Source organism: Chionomys nivalis, chromosome 1, assembly GCF_950005125.1.
Source record: "Chionomys nivalis chromosome 1, mChiNiv1.1, whole genome shotgun sequence".
Lineage (NCBI taxonomy): Eukaryota > Metazoa > Chordata > Mammalia > Rodentia > Cricetidae > Chionomys > Chionomys nivalis.
The window spans coordinates 39,428,526-39,453,330 of NC_080086.1; the positions used below are offsets into that span (position 1 = coordinate 39,428,526).

At 36.8% G+C, this 24,805-nt stretch overlaps 1 protein-coding gene across 3 annotated transcripts in view; it reads right to left on the bottom strand.

The window, feature by feature from the left end:
* Positions 1–24,805, bottom strand: part of Grm7 (glutamate metabotropic receptor 7) — an 897,233-nt gene that overhangs the window by 434,496 nt on the left and 437,932 nt on the right. For all 3 annotated transcript variants that reach the window (XM_057768699.1, XM_057768691.1, XM_057768684.1), the window contains exons 3-4: positions 18,651–18,792; positions 11,383–11,537 (exon numbers count right to left, since the gene is read on the bottom strand). In XM_057768699.1, coding sequence (XP_057624682.1) covers positions 11,383–11,537; positions 18,651–18,792 — 297 coding nt within the window. The remainder of the gene's footprint in view (positions 1–11,382; positions 11,538–18,650; positions 18,793–24,805) is intronic.

Sequence of the window (24,805 nt, forward strand, 5' to 3'; positions counted from 1 at the left end):
AATCCTTATTTATTTATTTATTCTTTAAATGTGAGGTGGGGTCTCATGTAGCTCAAGCTTGCTTTGAAGTCTTTGTGTTGCCAAGGATGTCCTTAAACTCTTGAGTCTACTATCTCTATGTCTCATGTTCTGGGATTTCAGGTATGAGCCACCATGTCTCGTCCATTGTGATAGGAAAGCAATCTACTAGCTGGTCTGCATCCCCAGACATCTTGATGGCTTACAGGGAAGTTTTTCACCTCTTGGATAGACTCAATGCTACAAAAGTAAGGGCTATATTCTATACTTTCAATCTTTTTTTTTGTTTCTTTTTTTTAATTTCAGGCAATGAACTAGCCAATACTCTCCAAAAATGATGCTACTGCTATTTAGCTAATTGGATATAGTTTCAAACTGTGCTCTTAACTCTCTATGCTCAGGTTAGTAAAACTTCCAGACCTCAACAGAAAAGTTTCTCAAGTGCCATAGATGGTGGAGAAGGCACTCACAATACCCAAAGCACAGAGCATAAGTGTCAGAGATGATCAACTACGGGAGGGACATGGGACCACCGCAGAAGAGAAGTAGAAAAACCATAAAATCCAAGAGGTCAGGGAGGACCAGAGTGAAGCAGTGTCTTCTGGATATATCAAGAACACCAAACTCATGACATCCCAGCAGCTGTGTTTGTCTGCATAAAACCAAAACAGTCAACATTTGAGAAAGAAGTAGGGAATGGTTCCTGGGCCTAACAGTAAATGATGAGCATTAGACAGTTGACTCTGCGGGGAGGGAGTTAGTTTTCTCTAAAGGCTTGGGTCCTGATAGGTCTCTTATACCGCAGAAGATGTACCACATCCATGACTATATGGTCTGAACCAAGCGGATTCAATGGATTGTTAAACTTACTTTTTAAAAAGAGGATATAAAGTTGGGAGAGTAGGGAGAAGCAGAGGATGAATGAGGAGTTGAGGCAAAGAGATGGGAGCAAATATGTTCAAAATACATTGAACAGAATGCATGAAGAACAGATGAAATGGATTTACTTAAAAATCCATTACTTTATCCACTAGAGATCACATGACTGATGTCTTGAGCTGGAAAATTGATATGTGACTATGAAACTGAAGAATTTCAATATATAGGTATGTTTTTGCTTCCAGGACACCCTTATTATGTTTGAATAGTTCTTCTTTTTACCTTCAGCTTTTGTTACTGTTACTGTTTTTTTTTTACTAAGACTGTATTTTACTATGTAACTCAGTCTGAATTCAAATTAGCTGTCCTTCTGCCGCAACCTCCCCAGCACTAGAATCAGTTTTAAAATTTCAACTTCATGGTCCTCCATCCAATCTCTTAATTTTAAACTTACATTTTGTCACTTTTCTACTAAAACTCTATTTGAATGAAACCAAGATGAATATTCTCATTTTTTCCGTTTAATGTATTACCTATGTTCTTAGAACTTCACTATCCCTGTGATTTTTTTCTTATTTTTATTTTGTTGAGATAAAGTGTTCCTATCTATCTACAGTAGTAATATTCTCTCTTTCCCATATATATTAATACTATATATAATTTGTAATATGTGCATTTCAAATAATGAGTAAATAAAATGTCTGCTAGTAAATTAAAGCAATTGCATAGTTCTCTTAGGCTCTCAGGCTTTTGCAACATCTGTACACACTAATAGGACTCCAGATGTAAAATCAGCCTAATGTTATAGAGAATAGTGTTGCTGCTTCTTGTGCACACCTGTGTAATTTTCCATGTAAAGCAACATATTCCTTGACTTTCATGATAGTTTGTGATATTAATCTTTCTTGTCGATTTGACTGGATCTGGAATCAGCTGAGAGAGAGCATGCTGGGTCTATACGATCATTTCCTGGAAGGACGAACTGAGGTTGAAGACCCTCCCTCACAGTAGGTTACACCTCTCTGCTGCAGCCCAGATAAGAGGATGTCCATGGGAGACTTGTTGATTTTGTTCTGTTCAGTCTACCTTTGTACCTCACTGGAATGTATCTACCCTTTTCTGTTGTTCCTGAAGCTATTGCCACCCTTAACTGCCCTCAGAGTTCAGTTTCTTAGGCTTTCAAATGCAAAATAGAAACTGGAGTCTCTCCAGGAATCTTCTGGGCTTTCTGCATAAGGCTGGAACTACTAATGTATTCAACCTCCAGGATTGAGCTTCTGTTGGATTCTCAGCCTCACTGGTGTATTCACATTCATTGCTGAACCAATCCAAAATTATCATTTAATATGAACTAATAAATCTTTATGATGTGTATTCATTCCCTTTGTCCTCTTTCTCTAGAGAGTCTGGACTAAGTATATTCATCTTTAAGGAGTGACATTGGAGTAGTTGTCCTACTAAAATATTTCTTCATTTGTATTTAAATATTTTCTCATTTGTAGTCTTCTCTGTCATCTACGATCATCATATTAGATGTGTGACTGCATCTGGTTTGTTGCATGCTATATCTCAATATTTATGTTCCTCATTTATATACATTTTGCGCTTGTAACATCAATGTTTACAGAAGATTTTAATAAAAAACAGTGGCCATGTCAATGAATTTGCGGAATTTCATTGTTCTCCTATTAAACGAGGCTATAGGTCAATAACCAAACACATTGCTTAAAAACAGCAGGGACCATTGCGGAATAAGGGACAAAAGAGTGTAAAAGCCAGAGATGGTGGGTGATTACAGGAGAGAAGAGTGTCTGCTGCATGTAAAAGAGCAGCTGCTCGTATGTACTCTTAGTGGTTATGAGCATGCACGAGATCTCAGGGCAGACCAAACCCTAACAAGGATAGGAGAGTTAGGTACATCGACCCACCAGCAGTCAAGCAGTTGTTGGCAACTGATAGCTACAGGGAGAAGGAGAGTCAGTTTTCTTCAAGTGTGAAAACCCCTGGTAGTTTAACTATACTCCAGTGAAAGTCCACACAAATTGATTGGACTTCATGGGTGGTGGGAAAGGAAGTGAAGTGGATCAGGAAAAGATAGGGAGAAGGTAAGCAAATACAGTCAAAACACATTGTATAAAATTCTCAAAGAAATCCAAGCAAAAGAAAAGAAGCACTCTGGACTGTGATTATGTCAAAATACTTGTGGTTGCTGATGCTTTTTATATCTTCTCTTATTGAGCAAAGGTCCAGTAAATTAAAGATGAACAAAGTCATCAAAACTAAACTGGAATCAAGAGTCAAGACTATTTTGTTCAGATTGTCATAGCTTTAAACTTTCCGGTTTTGTGAAGAGCAAAATTTCATTTAATCCTGATTAAAAATCATGAGATCCTTTTTTCCCCAAAGGCAGATATTTCTATGTTGAGCCTAGAGAGTGGGTGGATTCCTTGGGTATTTATCTGTTTGTTGGTTTCTTTGTTGTCTGTTCCTTCACCTCTCTCAGGTGTAAATTTCCTTGGAAGTAGTATCACCACTTGTAGGGGCTATTAGAAGTCAATTTGAAATGAGACCTTCTAACACTCACTTATCAGGGCTATTGTCTATATTAGAAGCAAAAGCGACACTGATTCGGGACCCATTTTGTCTATTATATGAGGATACCCAGACCAGCCTGCTTCCAAGGAACAGGGCAATTTTGCATTTTGGAGGTAAAGAGCTGAAGGCAGTGTGAACATACTTCCCTTGGAAGACTTATTGGGGCATGAGAGGACGGCTGCACATTTTAGTTAATAGAGCCACATACATATAAGCAAAATGAACGCATGCCTGGGCTCTTCTGAAAACACAGAGAAATTGAAAATTATAGAAATAACTTTTCTCAAGAGCTAGAGGACTACTGCCAAATACTATTGAAATTTGTCAGGAATGCTGGGCAGGCTGCCCATCCGTAGCTGATCCTTTTGTGGCTCAGATTCTGTCAGCATTAAATTGAAAAGAAGACAAATGGTATCCTTAGCTAAAAAACACCAAGGCCTCCTTCTCTGTAAATGGAGAATAAATACAGAAGGACAAGAGGGGATCAGAAGCTGATATCATAGAGGAAGGCTTGTTGATCCAAAAGAGGTTTTGATGTTGATGTATACATTATGCATAGTTTGGGAGGTGGTTCCCTGAGGTGGGTAAAGCACCTCCACACAAGCACAAGGACCTGAGGTTAGATCTCCAACACCCAAGTGAAAGTCAAATGAGACAGAGGCATGTGCCTCTAATCTCAACACTTCCTGGAGTTCTCTGGATCATCAGCCCTGCTGAAACTAAGAACTCCAGCTTTAGCAAGAGACCCTCTCTCAAGAAATAAGGTAAAGAAGTGATTTAAGAAGACATTCACAGAGTTCTATGCCCTACATATATGTGTTGAGTGTGTGTTGTGCGTGCATGCATGTGCACACACACACACAAATAAACACACACATCATCAGCAGTAGCAGCAGCAGTAGCAGCAGCAGCAGCCAAAGGCTCAGATGTTAGGAAAACACATTGAATATAAGATCCTAAAACGTAAACATTTAGTTCATGAATGGAGATAGAGGAGGAATGGATGGGGCTGGCAGTAGATGGAAAAGGGAGGGACCAGAGGAGAGGAGGGAGGGGAAACTAGTTGGTTTGTAAAATTATGAAGAAATATTATTTAAATAAAAAGGTAAACATGTGGGTGATTAATTCACTTCTTTGCAACTTTACATATATCTTAGTCAAATATACTGGGGTATACTATGAATGCTTTCAAGATATTTTTGCCCAATATAATCTGGTATGGAGAATTTACCAAGCATGGGCCTGGTATCGGGGACAAAACAAATGTGTATAAGAGGCTAGAGAGTGAAATTCTTATTTGTCTTTTTAAAATGTGTTCCACACTTCTTTTGAGTTTAAATCCTTCATGACAGTAGTCAAGTTCAGCAGTGTAGCTGAATTCACCCCCCTCCACACAGTTTCTTAGGAATGACATTTTGAATGCATATCCTCAATTTTATTGTTCCATCTGCTGTGAAGATGAAGCAGTTTAGCTCTTTTTGTGTGAGAATGCACAATGAAAGTATCCCTAGATAGAAGCTATGGTGCTTTCCTCACAGCACAGTGAAAATCTTCACATTTATTTGGAGAGAGGCCAGAGATTTTTAGAAACTACAACTCTTCCTTCATATTGGAATGTCATATCTGGCAACATTTTTTTCTGTTATAGTGTCTTGAGGCATCTTTTTTTTCTTTTTTCTTTTTTTGCATGTGTATGTATGGTCGGTATGCATGCTTATGGACTGGTGGCTGGGTATACATGCATGTGTGGTATGTGTGGAGTCCTGAAGCTGATGTCAGACACTCTCTTTTTTAAATGATTGAATCAGGACTTCTCAGTGAATCTCCAGTGTCTTGCCCTAGCACCTCCCAAATTCTGAGATTACAGGAAGTGGCCATACATATCTATGCTTTATGGTGTTCTAAACTCTGGTTGCCACACCTGTGTGACTAGTGTTTTATCCATTGAGCAATCTCTCCAGCCCCTATAAAGTTTTAATTGATATTTTCCTTTCGGTTTTAAGAAGTTCATAAGGCTGTTTTTGGTCTGACATAATAAATTTTTATATCCCTCCATATATACAAAATAACATTTTCTTTCCAGTATTTAAAGAACCCCATTAATAATTAGTAATTTTCTAAAATATAATGTCCATATGGTTTGTAGCCATGAAATATAGCCATGTGACGTCTAGTGATTAGTAAGAGAGGACCCAACTAAGGCTCTGGAATCTCTTACATCTCCTCACCCCAGAGTCCACACCCCATTCACTGTTCCATGAAGTCACATTGTGAGTGTTCTAACCGACCCTGTTCATAATTGACTTCATTCTCTGATGCCACTCTCACTTTTAACATCTAACATAATCTCTTTTGTAGACAGAACATTTTATGAAGTAACCCCAACTTTCCTTTCAGCCATACTTTATGCCAGCCCCTTATGTGGCCCATGATTCCTCATCCACAAAGACAGATAATAATTTAAAATTTTATTAATTCCCCACAATTCCCCGGGAAAAAGCTATACGCTAGAGGTCCAAAGGTACATATCAGGTACTATTAGTCAGAAACAAGTAAATTTGAGAGGTACTATAGATGGTGTACATGTATGTTTTCTCACTATATGAAGGCCTGAATTTCATCATAACAGGGAAGGCATGTTAGGAGAACCATGGTTACAACATACCCACAGTTAGGAAGCAAAGGAAGATGCTTGCCGTTGCTCAGCTTCCTCCCTTTCTTTTTTTTTTTTTTAAATGCACTTTGGGACCCCAGATATAGGGTAGATGGAGCTACCCTTAGTCATCACCCTTTAAACAAACCTATAAAAATCCCTCACAGACATATACAGAGGTGTGTTTCCATTGTGATTCCAAATCTATGCATGTTGACAGTAAAGACCAACCACCACAGCAAAACAACTATGACTTCATCAAGTGTAATAATAACCCAAGACAGTGCTGTCATTTGTGTCTTCAGTGTTCCCCCAACTTAGCCTCCTTCCTATTGCCACCCTAAGTCACCATGACCAAGGAAACTTTTAGAAAAAAAGAGTTTATGTGAGGCTTACAGTCAGAGAGTGAGTCCATGACCACTGTGATGGGAAACATGATAGCAGGCAGGCAGATATGGTGCTGGAGCAGTAGCTGAGAGCTTACATCTTGATTCACAGGTAGAAGGCAGAGAGCCAAATGGTAAAGGCCTGGGGTTTTGAAACCTTAAAACCTACTTCTAATGACAAACAGTTTCCCACAAGGTCATACTTCCTAAACATTCCCACCAACTCGGGGACAAGTATTAATATGAGCTCTAGGGGAAGCATTTTCATCTAAACAACCAAACCCCTAAAGGTTTAGATAGTAAATCTTTGGTCCTCAGGGGTGATACTCTTGAATGTGATGAAAATAAACAAAAGAACCTTTAATAAGTAATGCCTACTGGGAGCCTTGAAGGTCACTGTAAGTGTGCCACAAGAAAACTTTAGGACACCAGGAACCCCTATCTTTCATTTGCCTACCAGCAAGTGCTTTTGTTCATTTTTTTTGGCATTGGTTTTTGCCACATCCTTTCACCATAGTGTTCTCATCCCAAACCTTGAAGAAAGGGAATAATCAAGCCCTGATTAAAACCTCCAAACACATAAAATGGAACAAACCCACTCCCTATGTTATCTCAGGTATTTCTTACAGAAAAGGTGAAGCAATGAGTATAGCGAGCTTCCATGCCAAATTAATATTCAAGGAGATATCTAAGGGTCAATAGAAGTTAGTCACCAAACAGTGTGGTTATGACTATACTCTGAGGGAGCAGATAGTCCTCCTAGTGTCTTGAAAACAGGAAAATGTTGAGCGGCATATGATGAGTTCAAGAAGGTGCAAGTATAGAATTGCTTCAGTATTCATTAGGCAACTGTTTTGCTACATCTTCCCCTTTGCTCTTCAGTTCTCATCTCTTACTCCTCGCTGTCTATCCAGTTGGTTCTCAAGCATCACTTACTGCACAATCTCATGTAAGAAATTCCCTCAAGCACTGCACCATAACTACAGGATAATGTCCACTCGACCTGCTTCTCCTGCTTCCCCAGGGCACAGAGCTGTATTCGTAGTCTGCTCACATTAGCTTCTTCCTACTACTTCACCCAAGTCTAGATGCTTTGAAAGACAGGATATGAGATTCTCCATCTTCTGTTTATTTGACTTGCAACATAGAACAAATGCACACATTTTTGAGTAAAAAAGAGGAGAGACCGTTAAAAATCACATCCGTTATTACTGCAGCCTGTTGTATGAGGCTGCTTGTTCATTTTCCCGGCCACACAAAATAATTGCACAGAAACCATATTATTTGCTATACTATTTGGCCATTATCTTAAGTGTATTTCTGACTAACTCGTATCTTAAGTTAACCCATCTCCATTAATGTGTATGCTATGAGGCTGTGGCTTACCAGGTAAAGTTCTGGTGGCTGTAGGAAGAGACATCTTCCTGATTCAGTGGTAGAAAAAAAAAGTCACACCATTTTTGAAATGGCTGCTTCCTGGGCCGTGCTTCCAGTACAAACTCTGGCGAGGTCCAGCTACGGAGCATTTAAATGTTTTTTTGTGAACAGAGTGCTACAACTTGCTTAATGGCAATATAGACCTTCTGTGTGCCTGAAAATGGAGCAATGTGCATGGCTCTCAGAAGCAACAAACATGTATCCACCATGTTGGACTGTGTGTAGCAAGCAGTCAGGATTGTGGAGTTGGACTTAGCCATGCCCACTTAACATTTCAAAAAAAGTGCTCCTAGTCAAAAGATAATTACAGATATGTGATAAAGAAAAATTCATATGGAAAAGACCTCTAAATGGGTCACAGTGTTAAACAAATATACATAAGCTTGAGAGAGAGAAAAAAAGAATATATAGAGTTTTTTTTTAAAAAGTAAATGGTTAAAAAAAACAAAGTTTTTAAAGAAAAAGAGTACAGTCAAAAATTAAAGAAATAAAGACAATAAAATAAATATTAAACTTGTAAAAACAGTAATAGAGTAAAAAATAAGCCATGTAAAGATGAAATATACACAGAGGGTCTGGATTATGTATATTACTATGTTTTCTTTAAATATTTTGACTGTGAAGAAGCTAAGTACAGAGAGACATTGTATGGGTTGCTAAGCTAAATGAGCATAGATATTATAAACATATCAAGACTTCAGAATTTGGGTCTAAGAATTTGTTGCTTTAGAAAAGAGATTCTGCTTTTGTTTCCACAGAGGATGAGAACCTATGTAATCCTTCCAGACTAATGTGGTTTGATAGACTAAGACTCTAGGTTGCTGTGAACATCCCCAAAAAATACTTCCCCCAACCAAAAGCACAAAGCAGTTCAGAGAAAACTATGCCCATATTCCCGATTATTGGTTATAAATGTTTGTTTATATTTAAAGGGGAATATGCTATAGAGACGGATACTTTGCATTGGTAGAGATCTTGGTCTATTGATGCCAATTTTAGGTCAATTTTGTTTTATATATATTTCTGCTCTTGATTAAAGTATTGTGTTTGTGTAGCTCACTTAAAATGTAGAATTAAGACATATAGGTTAATAGATAATCATCTATAATAGTTAAGCTTATAGTCATATTAGTTAGGTTTTCTAGATATGTAGAGATATATTTCAGTTAGATAGGTATTCTTCAAATTTTTCAGAGAACTTTAGAATATGGTATTTAAATGTTTTAACAACTTAGGACTTTTCATGACATGAGACACAAATGCTCCTGGCAGCACCAATTACTACAAGAGGATGATGGGCATCAAAGAGGATCCTTACAGAGTTGGTTAGCCATTTGGGCAAGAAACTGCTCTTGCCTGGACTTCTTGATGCTATGTTGTATGAACTGGACATGCAGAACCCACAGAGAAATGACTGCTAAACTTGCCTAAAGGTGAGCTCGTTCTTCAGGGTTCCTGCTTCATCAAAGAGTCTGCTAGACACATACTTCACAGGATACAGAAGAAAGTGACTGACAAACTGCCAATATAGGCAGAACTGTTTTTGAAATTTCCATTTTTGCTGAAAAGTCTGCTGGATACTATGGGCCTGTAGGCTGAATATGGATGCCCCAATGGTACAGAAGAACTTTGGGTGACTATCCAGGGAATCAAGACATCTCTGTCATTTCTATAGATTTAGAAGTTGCTTACAGTGTACTTCCTGCTTACTTAGGTAATATATCCTTCTGAAGTCTTTGATGTAGTTGAAGAATAGATAATTATAATTACAATTTTCCTTAGATATGGTAAAAGTTAAAATAGATATGTAATTGTTTTATGTTAAACTTCTGATAAAAGATTTTCTAGATTTACAGAGATAAAGTAGATATAAATATTGTAACTGTAATTCTTGTTTGAGATCTGTTTTGTTATATGTAATTTACTGTGTTAAACTTAAAAACTTTTCTTTTTATTTAAACAGAAAAGGGGAGGTGATGTGGTATTCCCCTTTTGTATTCTATGAATACCATTTGTTAATAATGGACTGCATTGGACCTATAGCAGGGCAGAACTTAGCTAGGCAAGAAAAACTAAACTGAATGCTGTGAGAAAGAAGGTAGAGCACATTCAGGGAGAAGCCATGTAGCCCCGCTGGATACAGATGCTAGAACTTTACCCAGTAAGCAACAGCCTTGTAGTGATACACAGATTAATTGAGATGGGTTAATTTAAGATATGAGTTAGCCAGAAATATGCTTAATATATTGACCAAACAGCATGGCAAATAATAAGGTTTCTGTGTGATTATTTCAGGACTGAGCAGCCAGGAACTAAGTAATGACCTCCTACAAGAGCAGCCCATCTGTAAATTCAGTGACCTGTTTTGTTAGATATGTATTCAGCTCTGGGAATGTATTAGGGGAATAAATTAATTCAAAATTTCCCAAAGAAAACACAGAAGTGACTCATGGGATTGTTATCTCCTCAAGATAACATAGGAAAAGACCTGTGACAGATAAAAGAACAATCTGAATTGTTTCAGAAAATCTACCCAGACCCTGTAACCTTCTGGGGAGAATAATTAATTTTATTGGAACAGAGAGAAAATATAAAGAAGTGCAAATATTTGATTTTGTTGAGTAAGACGATGGGGTTCACTGTGATGTGCAAATAATACTTGAGGAAATCTTTGAAGACATGATTCACCAAAAAGGAAACAAAAAGCAGGCTATCAGCAGAGGAGTTCATTTTTCTTCAGACAGTGTTTCCATTTAGACAGACCCTTTCTTTGCACATTAAAGAAAGAATTAATTGTAACCAATATATTCAGTTGGTGTGCAGGAACAACAAGTAATATCATTTCCTACTAATGCCCCCCCTGAAAAGAATTTTTTAATATCAAAGAAGGTAAAAGAGAAAAGGGAGGTGTCAGCAATGTAGGAAAGCAAGGGAATAGTGAGACAAGGAGGCAACACTGGTGTCTGCAGAATGTCACATTCCTATGCTTACAGCCTCTGGAGAGATCACAAGAGGTAACAGGAACTGTCCTCATGATTGCTGTGCTAAAAAGCAAAGGATAAATTACAAAACGAAAATGTTCTCCTTAAAATTGCAGTGTTGTTGTACACACACTTGGATGTGTTATTGTTTTAGTTCTTAGTAATGGTGATGATCTCTTCTCAGAATGCTCTTCAGAGTGAGAAAAGAATCTATGCTAATTGCAACATTACCATGAAATAATATAATCTCTACAAAAGAGAGTTGTCAGCAAAGGGAAGAGACCAGGTGTACAGCTTCATTTGTACCCCATCACTCCACTCTGGAAAACACACGTTATAAATACTGTACAAACATGAAACTCCCCAAAGACCTCAGTTTGGGTCACCAAACATCCCCCCTCTTTACACACCCCACTGCTGACAAAGGACATACCTTCCACGGTTGCTCTCTTAGGCTGGATGGTGATGGCTCCTTCTGCAATATCTTCATGCTGATGCAGTGGGTTGATTTTGGATCCCCAGCTGTCTGACCCCACCCAGAGAAAATGGCCCACTTGGTCAGCTCTTTTCGCTGCTGCAAGGATCTGTCTATGGAAGTGAACACAAGAGAGCATATAGGTGTAAAAGCTGAACACGAACCCCTTTAAGCTTAAGTACAGGCAAAAGAAGCTCTCTAGTCTCAAAACATAAACAAGCAATAGCAAAGGACTATGATGAGGATTTGTATACAGCATATGTAAAGAAATTCATAAATTTGTCAAAGTCCTTTGAATAAAACAAATATAAATCAAAGGCAAAAGGAGAGATAAACATATAATAAACTAAAGATACATATTCACATTTTTAGAAATTGTGAAAGCACAACCTAGAAAAGGATACTAAATGCCTTTCTCATAATGGCCAAATAAAGTCATGTTTTACTTCATTTTTATGATATTGGGCTTCAGGTGAAGAGTTGAGATAGTGGTCAATATTATTTCCAGAAAGTACTATGTCAATATAAATCATAGATCTGCAGTCATTTATTAAAATAAACAGAATTCAACGTGAAAGTTCATTTTCCGCGTTTAGGTGAGTATAGTTTGTAAAAAGCAAAGGCAACAAGAGAAAAGGTAAGAAAAGGAAAAAGTGATATTAGAAAGATTTCATATTGAAATTTGGAAAAGAGGTGAAAATGAGAGACACATGCACATCTGCACATATATCAATATATATACTTGCATACATACACATAAAACTATACCCACATATAAAACACACACACACACACACACACAAATATCTCATCACTCTGGATTTTCAATTTTCAGTTATCACATAGGTTCAGCAATAAATCAATAAGAATGTCTTTAAAAACAACACAAGAGACAGTGAAAACTCTGATCACATTTTCTTTCTTCTCGACCAAAAAATGAATGGGGAATTTTCTAATAAAATAATAAGAAATTGTTCCATCATAGCGTGATTATCCAAGCAAGAAAAGGTCAAGGAGAAATTACTGTGTGAAGCAAGGAAAGGAATGGGAGAGAATGAGTATATACCCATGTATTGCATACTGAAAGGTGAGGCTATTTAAAGGGAATAACATAGCCAGGCAGTGGTGGTACATGCCTTTAATCCCCGAATTTGGGAAGCAGGGACAGGTGGATCTTTGTGGATTTGATGCTAGTCTGGTCTACAAAAGCTAGTTCCAGGACAGCTAGGCCTATTACACAGAGAAAACCTGTCTCGAAAAACCAAAAAAGGAAAAAAAAATAGTAAAGGGAATAACATTTGCTTAAAAGACAAAAGGCAAAAGAAAAAAAAAATATTCTGCTTTTTTTTTTTTAATCTACCACTTTCAAAAAGACAGTAAAGAAGCCCTTAATACAACAGCCAATTCTATACCTACTGTGACTCGGATTGGTTGATAAACCTATGTCTACAGTAAGCTAATGCCTACCCCAAAAGTACAGAAGACCCCAGTGAAAAAGACAAAAATTAACATGGAAAGGAGCACCAGCATGGATTAGGGGAGAGATAATACAGAAGAAAGTACAAAATAACAAATTCACTTAGTTAAGGTGTATAAAGATAGCCAACAGCAAGATAAGAACAAAACTAAGAACATAGATAAGAAAATGTATATTGAAAATAAAATATTGCAGCTACTTTTAAAAAAATAAAGTCAAGAAAATAAGACTAAATGTTAAAAAATAAGAATTTTAAAATAAGTGTAAGACTACATACAGCCAACATTTCCTAAACAAATGTATAGAAAAATAAGATTATTTTAAACAGTGGCTTCAAACTATTGCCAATAAGACATTTCAAGAAATAATTTCTATAATTTATTAATTATTTACCAATCAATTGACAAATTGAGAGGCTGAATTTGTGAATTAAAAATTGTAAACTGTCATAAAAAATAGAGCAACAAAACGTCACAAAAGTGCTAACTTTGGAAATAATGAAAATATCTCATAAAGCTGAGAAAAACTTAGAGAAAATCAGATTTATTCCTTAAGAGACAAAGGGGAACAAAATATGAGAATAATAATACTATAACAAAAGTCTGAGAAAATGTTTTAATTCAGAATTATGATATTTAACACACAATGAATCCCAGTGCAAAAAGAATTCTCATATGTGCTCAGAAGTACTTGCTTTTTTTTCCACTATAAAGTTAGACTCTAGTATGCCATACAAATCAATAATTCTCCAACTCATAAGTAATCAAAACTATTTACTAAATCATTTCTGGAAAAATATTGTTTTAAAATTGTTGAGACATAATGTCAACATACCAACTATTAATTGTGGAGTCAGAATAAAAATTTGGGCATCAAATACAAAAAGCAGTTTTTTAATAAAAATGATGTGCTCATTTTTACTAATGTGTATACCTTTATGAGTTTAAGTGTACTACATGCTTGCAGATGCCCTCAGAGGCCAGAAGAATGTGTCAGATCTCCTGGAGCTGCAGTTACAGGCAGTTGTGAACTGTGTGATGTATACACCAGGGCCTCTGTAAGAGCAATAAGGGCTCTTAAACACTGAGACAACTCTCCAGCACTGAAATATATATTCCTATAGATTATTCTTTCAAAGAAGTTATTCAAGATGTGATCCAACAATGTGAAGGAAAAAAGCAGACTAAAAATATTTTGGGAAGAAAAAGGTAAGGTCAGGGAAGGCGAGAGAAAACAAGAGGGCGAATTGTTAGCAACATAGTGGCTGGCTCCAGATTAGGAATGGATGATGGAGTTCTCAGGAGCGTGAGTCCAAAAACATCTATGACTGTGAATATTGATTTATGAACCTGGAGGAAAAGAGATGTATCTGTAATGCTAGCAATAATAGGAAAATACTAAAGCTAGCTAAATAATAAAAACAACTAGCTAAAACGTTATTATACTTTCTTTAGGGAAAATAAGCACAAAGATGTCACAGCAACAAAGGGAAAATAAGTGCTTAATTCTATAGAGTGTCATTTGAATGTTCATAATAGTGTAAAGACTAATTTTAATTCACTGGAAATGTGGTATGAGGATGTTGGGACCTTAAATGTGATTTGTATAATTTAAAACATTTCAGATGTATATGAGTAGACAGATCAGGAAATCAGTAATTTTAAACTTGCCTGTCTGTCTATTATGCAGATGAAACCAGAAGTGTTTAAACAGTTGGAATAGCTGCCCAAGAGAACAGAGCCAGAGATTATGGAGGATAGGACAAGAAACAGACATTTTGCATTAGAGTGTTTTGTCATGGTTTGTAATTAAATACATAGGGCTGGTGAGATGGCTCAATAGACAAAGGTACTTGGCATTAAACCTGTGGACCTGAATTCAATTCTTGATGCCCACAAAATGTAAGAAGAAAACTGACTCCCACAGAGGTTGTCCTTTGATCTCATGAATGTACATGTGCATACACACACACAATAAATAATGTTAAAAATAATTACATATGTGTACATATATTTTTCCTGAAAGAAAATACTGGGGCTGTCAATAAAACGCACCTTGTTTGAATGTCAAAGGCTATAGTTAAAAACATAAAATAGTTTTTAAAACTGTGATTTTCCAATTCCTATATGACAAAAACTGGCCAACATAAATTTATGTGTATGCATGTATTTACACATACAGTTCAAATACAGACTCATATTAAATCACAGAAAGGAGATAAAAATTTGTTACTAAAACATTTGGAGAGGTGATGACATCTGACAGTGATGAGAAAGTTAAAGGGAAGTCAAGAAAACAGGGTAAGACCAGATACAAATAAATACATGAGCACGTATTCAAAGTTCAGATGATGACTAAATTCTAATGTGAGTCACCAAAGAACCATGCAGAGTTTGTGCAACATCCATACTGCAGGAAAAAGCCGGAGAGCACATGCAAGCCGCTTGCAAATACTAAACTGTCTGAAGACAGAGGCTATAGGTTTTATAAAATATAATTTTAATTATTACTTGTAATCACTTGCTTTGACATCTAACTTTTCTGCAGTGTTGGGTGGAGTAAAATTTATAGCATTCTTTTTATAAAAGAAGAAGAAAAAACTCTCTTATTTCCCGGGGGATTTACAATGCACACATGTTACTTTTATAACTGCAGAGTTATATTTTGAAGACAGATTTTGTTCTTCCTTAAAATCCAAATTATCAATACCCATCACTGATTCAGCATTTAGCTTCCTTCAAAATTGAGATATTAATGCCATCTTATTCCTGGTCTCAGAGTGTTTGAAGTTAATGTCGCAGGAAATGTCAAAATTTTCCATCTCCAGTGTACAGTTTTGAAAAAGAATCAACATTATGGGAATTTTGTAATCTTCAGACGGTTCTGCCTTCAATATCACATTCTAGAAGAAGCATATATACCAGACGTTTTATCGCTGTGCTCAGAAACCAAGATGCTAACACATAAATTGCAATACATATTCAATATAGAAAGTAGCTGCATTATAAAATAATTTATCAGGGGATTATGTACAGTTTCCACCCAAAATAAAAGCCACATACTACAGAACAAAAGTGTTATAATCTTAACCACAAAACTATCATTTTTAAAAACTCAACATAGATATACATTACTAACGTATCACACATTAGTAAATGCATGAAGCAGACAATAAAAGATTAATAAAATGTTTGACAAGGATGTTAATAGCATCAGGGAGGGAGGAGGTTGGAGCTCAAAGACCAATATAAGAAAAAAAAAACCTCACAAGTAACTAAAACACAAAGTTGAATAAGATAACCCCAAAGTGACACAAACAGGGAGAAACAATGCATTTCATGGTCATCCAAAACATTTCCCAGGGATTGGCATACATAAAAGATAACTTGAGATAAAGACAAAGACTGAATTCTGTAAGACAATGCCATGAGCAAAAGACATGCTGGTAGAACCGGATCAAGCATTTAGGTCGACAACTGCATATGTGGTGTATGTGAGGTCTAAAATGATAAAACTTGAATCAAGACTTAATCCTATTTCAATCCCATACCTGCAGTCCCAGCAATCAGAGAATGAGGCAAAAGGATTATGAGTAAGATGTCAATGTAGGTTATAGAGTAAAACTCTGGAGGTGGGGAGGAAGGGGGAGGGAGGGAGCACAAGCAAATGAACAAAAATACCAACCATAAAGTCCAGGGAGATAAGACTTTCATATACCATTAAACACTGAACTCCAGATTCAGAATTTCAATCATTCGTTTAATGGTATTTATTGAGCACCACCTATTCCCTTATTATCAAGAATGGAAGTAACAATAAAAATACCATTCAAAAATCATCTGATGTAAGGAAGGCTAGAGACAATGGAAAATGCCAACTAATGTGAACCATTCAGGAACAACAACAATGCACAGTGCCACTGGCATATGTTAAAACATTAAAGTGTGATGAGAAGAATTTTTCAGACATACTCTGACCAGAGAATTCTTCTTTGAAACATACCAGAAACAATGGAAAGATCAAGGAAGAGGGAAGAGTAACAGCCTTCTGGCCAGCAGTGCATACAGCATGGAGTGTTTAGAGGGAATTTAGTCTAGGAAGCTGTCTCACAGGACAGCTTCAGAAGACTTTCATTTCACTGCTGGGAGAACTTGGAGGCAAAGGAAAGGGGAACTAGGGGAAGAAACCTTTTCAAGAACAGAGAGTGATTCTTAGGTTCCTTTTTCCATGTAATGGTCATGTAACCTCACTGGTGGTCACAGCCTTCATAGAGGGATGCTGGAGAGATTCTGGGCTGTTTTTTGGGACACGTGGAGCAGGGAAAAGGAAGAAAGGGTGCTGAAAATGGGAGAAGCTAGGGAAGAAATTATCATGGGCTGAACCATTCAGTTTTACCCAGTAAAAATGACATACTTTCAAACTCAATGGCAAAGAATTTTAAGATATAAGGGAAAGATTTAACACATAAATTTTCTACACCAGAAAAGCATAAAATAGCACATTTCCAGACAATTGTATTGATGGCCTTTTAAAGGAAAGGGCAGATCTTTTTAGAATCTTTTTAGAAAACATTACAATCTAAACACACTTAGAGCATACAAAATAATGAATCTGTGATTAAATTTCAAAAGATTACACATAAAATTCTATGTGCACAGTGAATATGATATATCAATCTGATATATTTATATATCATATAGTATATTATGTATTATAAGTGTATATTTTATATTTATAATTCAGCACACATTTCAGTTCAGGAAGTTTACTAGATTATTTTTTTTATAACTGTGAAATTCTGTGTTGAAAAATGTAATTGTCAATATATGAGGGAGAAGCTAGATAAACTGTAGTATATATGTAAAATAAAATTATGTGTGTAGATTAAAAACTGCAGAGATCCATGAGTACTGATAAACAAGGTCCTCTGTAATGAAATGTTAAGGCAAGCTTAGGTAAAGAGGAGGCACATACAGTACACCTACAGGGTACTTAAAAATGGATCAAGAGCATGGTACAGAATATTTCTAGAATGACACATCAGAGATTGGCAAGCCAGGAGCCCTGCTACCCACAAGGGAGAACTTGTTAGCAAACAGGGTGCAAGACATTTTACTCGGACACTACTAGAAAAAAATTTAGCCTTTTCAATCAAGCACAATTTACTATTTATTTCTTAAAAGACAAAATTAAAGATTCTGGACTGGGTTACTGCTTTCAGAAAAGGAATCAGGGGGCACTTGCATTCTGGAAGAGATTCACAGGGTATGTTGTGACTGTAAGTGAAGGAACTCAGTGAAAAAGGAAGTTAAAATGACAAGTTTGGAGTGCAGGAAATCAAGGAAGAAAGGAATAAATACTAGAGGGATGGAGAATGTGGACATCTAACAGTTGGTGCCCTGGGTTTCAATTCTGAGCAATGAAGGCAGAACTATAAGCCCTTTGTCTTTTACACTAACAAACACCACTCTTGGGATAAAAGCCTGCAATACTTAGATCTATTTTTCATAATACAACTTTTCAAAGGCTAAATACTTTTACCTTCTGCCAGTAATTCAATACAGGAGAGAAATGAGCTACTGTTTCTACAACTGACAAACTGTGGAGACAGCAACTAGGAAAGAATTTACCACCTTGTAATTACACCTCTGGTCTGACTTTTATTTCTCCTCTCCTTGCCAGCATCCTCATCCTTCTGCCTCCTAAAGCTGTAACATGCATAGGAACGAGGTTCACCAGTCATCCTTACTTTATATCCTCATCGTTGGCAAAAATCACGACGGCCCTGGAGTTGGGGGTGTCCAAGAGCTGTTTGATAATTTTATCAAAGTCAATGGTCCTGTCTTTGCGCTCTTGGGGGATTCTCACGGACTGGGCAATGCAGAGCCCACCTGTTCAAGAAAAGAAAGCAAAGTGTCAATAAAGTCCCAACGGAGGTAACAAAGTACAGGAAGATAATGGGGGAAGGGATTGATACTGAGTCTGTAGTACTTTCCTAGTGATGCCTGTAGTCCAGGAAGGTATAAGACATCAAGGTTGTTCTTGAACTATTCCCGCAAATCATGCAGTAAACAGAGCCTCAGTCTTTGTAATGCCTTTCTAAAACTAATACTTCCCAGGGAAGCTAGTGGCATTAATACTGAGGAAGTAGGTAAAGGGGGGCAGATAAAATGTTTGGGTGGAAGTCTTTACAATGCATGTTATGTGTTATGTTAAAGTTACAGACACTGAAGCAACAAGTTTCTATCTTTATCCCTTAGAGTTTTCTTAACTTTGAATTCGCAGATGGTTCTTTTCCCTGACAACACATGCCTCTAAACTTTTAAAGATCGGCTCCAAAGAAATACAGTGAAATACATAGGAGCAAACAAGGTCACTGGCTGTCACAAATAAAACTTTGTTGATCACATATTGTTGGTCACTAGAAATCTGTTTCAAATATTTCATGCTATATCCCTAGAAATCATGTAATGTATTACAATAACTAGTATTTCCTGCATTGTATTAGGGAACAGGAGGATTAAATAGATTTTTGACTCCATGCTTCTCAGAGTCTCCATGATCCCGATTGATTTTAATGTATGTCTGGAGGAGAAATAGAACCGGGGACAGTTTACTGAATATATGATGGATTTCATCTTATTCCAACTTTTGCTTAGTCATCACTCCTGAAAATAGTATTTTACAAGACACACTTTCAGACATGTGAGAAAAGAGAAAAGAAGTATTGAGTATATTTGTAGAAGAAAAATTATGAAAATCATCCCAGGTGTAGAACACTTAAGTGGGAATGAGTAAAACACCTCACTCTTACTATTATGCACCATGGAACATCAAAGTGGATTTTCTTACACTTAGAACATGAATGTACATAGGCTTCCATAAACACAGAAACCTCTGATCCAAAATTAAGACTCCACTGAACTTTATGCTCAGTTAGTATTAGTATTATGCTGAACAGTTTCCCAACTTCAGCCCTCCAGAAAACACCTGTGTCACTATTCAATATACAGATGCCCTACAACTGCAATTAGGATAATTAACCTGGCTGAAATTCCTAAAATCATGCATACAACAGGAGTAGACATTCCTTTCAAGTGCAACTGAAAGGATCATTAAGACAAGCCATATCTTGGCCTTAAGGAAAAAGGAAATAAAAGCCCACAGAAATTATACAAAGTATATTCTCATATCTTAAAAATGTGGAAATTAATAGCAAAAGTCATAGAAAAATCCAAATATTTAAAATTTCAACAAAAAAAAAACTTGATGAAGTTATCCCTGGGTCAAATAGAAAGTGTCCAAAAAAATTACATACTTTGAGAAGACTTAAAATAAAACTATAATACATTGCAATTAATGGATAATAGATGAAATGGTAGTTAGATAGAAAGCATATTTATACTGGAAAACAAGAAAGAACTGATATAGACAAACTCAACTCCCAAAGAGAGAATGGGTGAGTAAATACTAAGAAAGCAGGCATATGATAAAAATTAAAACAAAAAGTAATAGATTTGAAATAGAGAAACAACAGAGAAAGTAGAGTCAAAATATCATTATTCAAATGATCAACAGAAATCGACAAATGTTGAGCTAGAATGACCAAGGAGACATATCTTAGACTATATGAGGGATAAACTATAAATAACATGTACTGATGGAGGTGGGTCATTTGTCTATCTATTGCTTTCATTGGTTAATTAATAAAGAAACTGCTTGGCCTTTGATAGGACAGAAAAATAGGTAGGCAGAGTAGACAGAACAGGATGCTGGGAGAAAGAAGCTGAGTCAGGCAGTCGCCATGATTCTCCCACTCCAGACAGACGCAGGTTAAGATCTTTTCTGGTAAGCCAGCTCGTGGTGCTACACAAAATATTAAAAATGGGTTAGATCAATATGTAAGAGCTAACCAATAAGAGGCTAAAACTAATGGGCCAGGCAGTGTTTAAAAGAATTCGGTTTCTGTGTAATTATTTCGGGGCATAAGCTAGCCAGGCAGCCAGGAGCTGGGGCAGCAGGGAAGCGGCCTGCCACTCCACATTACACCCTATCCATGAATGTGATGAACTTTTATGTTTTTAATCTCATCAAGGAAACATCAAGAAAATAGAATATTTCCTTAAGATACACAAATTATAAAAGTTGAAAGAAAAAATGATTATCTGAATAATCCCAAATCATATTTGAGATTCCATATAAATTACAAACAGCAATTTTATGTTTTAGAAATAATATCATAAAAGAAAGATATAGTCTCAAACGGTTTTATTAATGAATTCTAAAAATCCTGAAGGAAGATATAAAGCCATCTACATAGAATGTTTCAAGAGCAAGGAGGTTAAGGTTCAACACATTGCATGAGGTTAGTATCATATGATATTACCAGAATCTGTTGAACAACAAACAAACAAAAAACAAAACATTCAGATGTTCAAAAGCTCAAGAAGAGAATCTCATTATAAGTAGGTTGCAGACTGATTTGGACTGTTAGGTAACCTAAGCAGTCAATCTGAATTATTGACACTATTTCAGGTGTCATTAAACTTCAATTCCCATCTCAGGAAGCACCATGGAGCCAATCAGTAAAATACAATGGGGTCACATGCTATTCTAATCTTGAGAAGAAAAAGCTAGCTATAATCCTGGTTCTATGACATGAAAAACTTGATCACCATTAGCAACAAAAAAAAGTGAAAGAGAGAGAGAGAGAGAGAGAGAGAATAAGAGCAATGTTCCAAGGCAAAGCAGATCTAGTGGGAAGGCAAAAATTTCATATTTTATCAGTGACCAGAATATCTTGATTCAGCCTCTAAAAATATGGTCAATTTGAGGAAATGTGCTAGTTGAGACTAAGGAAAGACAGAGATGAGATTAAGGAAAGACATAACTTGATTGAGGGAGCAATTATAGGTTTAGCAAGAAACCTGGCTCTAAAGAAAGTTTCAGGAATCCACGAGGATGACCCCAGCTAAGACCCTAAGCAATAGAGCATCTTGAATTGCCCTGTGGTCAGATTGATGAATATCTTAAATATCATCATAGAACTTTCATTCAACAACTGATGGAAAAAGAGGCAAAGACTTGCATTGGACCATTGGACTGAGTTCCCAAAGTCCAGTTAAAGAGTGGGGGGAATGAGAATATGAGCAAAGAGGTCAAGATCATGATGGATACACCTACTAAACAGTCTACCTGAGCTAATGGGACCTTACAAACTTCAGCTGAACTAGGAAGGAAGAAGCACAGGACCAAACTAGTCCCTCTGATTGTGGGCGATAGTTGCATGGCTGGGGTAGACTGAAAGGCCACTGACAGTGGCACCAGGATTTATCCCTACTACATGTACTGGCTTTTTGGAAAACTATTCTTTTTGGATGAATACCTTGCTCAGCCTAGATATAGTAGGGAGGGCATTGGCCCTTCCCCAAAACAATGTTCCTTAGCCTCTCTGAGGATTGGTGGGGGTGGTGTGGGAGAGTATGTGGAAGAAATCGGAGGAGGGGAGGGAGTGGAAACTTGGATTGGTATATAGTGTGGGAGGTTTTTTGTCTATATGTTGCTTTTATTGGTTAATGAATAAAGAACTTCTTGGAGCCTATGGCCGAGAAGAACAGAACTTGACAGGGAAACCTAGGCTATATGATAGGAGAAAGAAGGATGGAGTAAGGAAGAAGCTATAGAGCCACTGCCAGAGTCAGTCATGCCAAAACTTTGCTGGTAAGCCACTCACACATGGCGATACACAGATTAATAGAAGTGGGTTAAATTAATACGTGTTAGCCAATAAGAAGCTAGACTTAATGGACCAAGCAGTGATTTAATTAATACAGTTTCTGTGTGATTATTTTGGGTATAAGCTAGCCAGAAGGCTGGGAACCAACAAGCAGCTCTCTCCCGTTACATTTGGCACACCAATGTAGTGTACTAAATCCATGTACAACCTAAAAAAGCTTGAAAAGGAACTCTAGACACAGAAAAACAAAGCTTGGCCTCATGTTTTCTTCAGCTGGCAGCATGCTGCAGCTCCCTTAAGGGAGGTTTTCATGATTCACTGGTAGCAAAAAAAGCTTAAAAAGTCTGTTTCCTGGACCATGCTCCCAGCTCAAACTCCAGATTTGGAGCATTTGTGGGCCCAGGTGTTTGTGTGCCCACTCAGGGTCAGGAGGAAAGTAGTTGAGACCAGCTCAGAGCCCTTCCACTTTGGCAGGTGGTTGGATCAGGACTGCTAGGCATGCACAAGCAGGAGAGTATGGTGAATTTCTGCCACCATGCACAGGGATATTTTCAAGCTGTGCAATGCTCTGCATGGCAAATTTGGCTATTACTAAGATAAAATGGGTTTATGTGCTGCACGCTCATTCTCAGAGTTAAGGTACTGAGCATGGCTCTGACCTGACAGCACCAGAGCTGGCAGTAATGTACCTCCACCATTTTGAAAGTGGAAAGGGGTGGATCCAGCTTCCAGAGCAGCTGCAACTAAGCTGCTTACTATTTTAAAAACTCTTCAAGACAGTAAAGAATTAGAGATAAGACAATAAGGACAGTTTCAGACATAAAAGACCTCTAAATGAATCCCAGGATTGGATAAATGTATATAGGCTTGAGAGATAAAGGAAAAAAAGTGTAGAGAGTTATAAAAAGAAATAAATGGTTTAAAAAATAAAAGTCTTTAAGTGAACAGAATACAGACAGTCCTAGATTAAAGGAGTAAAGATAACAAAATAAATATTTAAATAATAGAGTAAATATAAATAAGCCACATAAAGATGGAATATATAAATATATAAAGAGAGTCTGGATTATGTATATGTATGGATTATGTATTCTGTCTTTGAATTTTTTGATTGTGAAGGAACTAAGTACAGAGAGACATTTCATTGTATGGGCTGCTAAACTAAACCATCATGTATACTATAAAGGTGTCTTGACTTCAAAATTTGTGTCTGTTGATATGTTTCTTTGGGAAAGAGATTATTCTTTGGTTTCCACAGAGGATGAGAACTTGTGGATTTATTCCAGGTTAATATGGTTTCATAGAACATGACCCCCCCTCCCTGAGATGTCACTGTGAACAACCTCAAAAAAATTATTTCACCCAGTAAACAGCAGCAAGAAGTTTGGACAGAACTATGCCCATATTCCCATATATTGTTTGAAAATGTTTCTTTACATTTAAAGGGGATATGCCTATAGAGATGGATACTTTGCATTGGTTTGGGTCTTGGTTTACTGATACAAGTTTTAGATTAATTTTGTTATATGTATATTTTTGCTCTTGATTAAGGTATTGTGTTTGTGCAGTTTATTTAAAAATGTAATGTATAATTAATAAATATAGGTTAATAGATAATAATCTATAACAATCATATTACTTAGGTTTTCTAGATATATAGAGATATATTTCAGTTAGTTAGGTATTCTTCAAACATTTCAAAGACTACAGAATATGGCATTTAAAATGTTTTAATAACTTAGGACTTTTTATGACAATGGGGCATGTCCACTCCCAGCAGCACCAATTACTTGAAGAGGAAGATGTGCATCACTGAGGCCCCTTATAGAGTTGGTTAGCCATTTGGGAAAAAACAAAAAAACAAAAAAAAAACAAAAAACAAACCTGCTCTCTCTTGGACTGCTTAATGAACTGGACATGTGGGATCTGCAGAGAAATGACTGAAGGGTAAGACAATCTCTTGGGGTTCCTGCTTCATAGAAGAGTCTGCTAGACATTCTACTGGACACAGAAAAAAGAGAATGACAAACTGCCAATATAAGTGGAACTGACTTTGAAATTCCTCCTTCATGGAAAAGTTTGTTGGATACAATGTGTCAGTAGGCTGAAGATGGATGCTCCAATGGTACAAAAGAACTTTGGGTGATTGCCCCGGAAGTGATATGTCT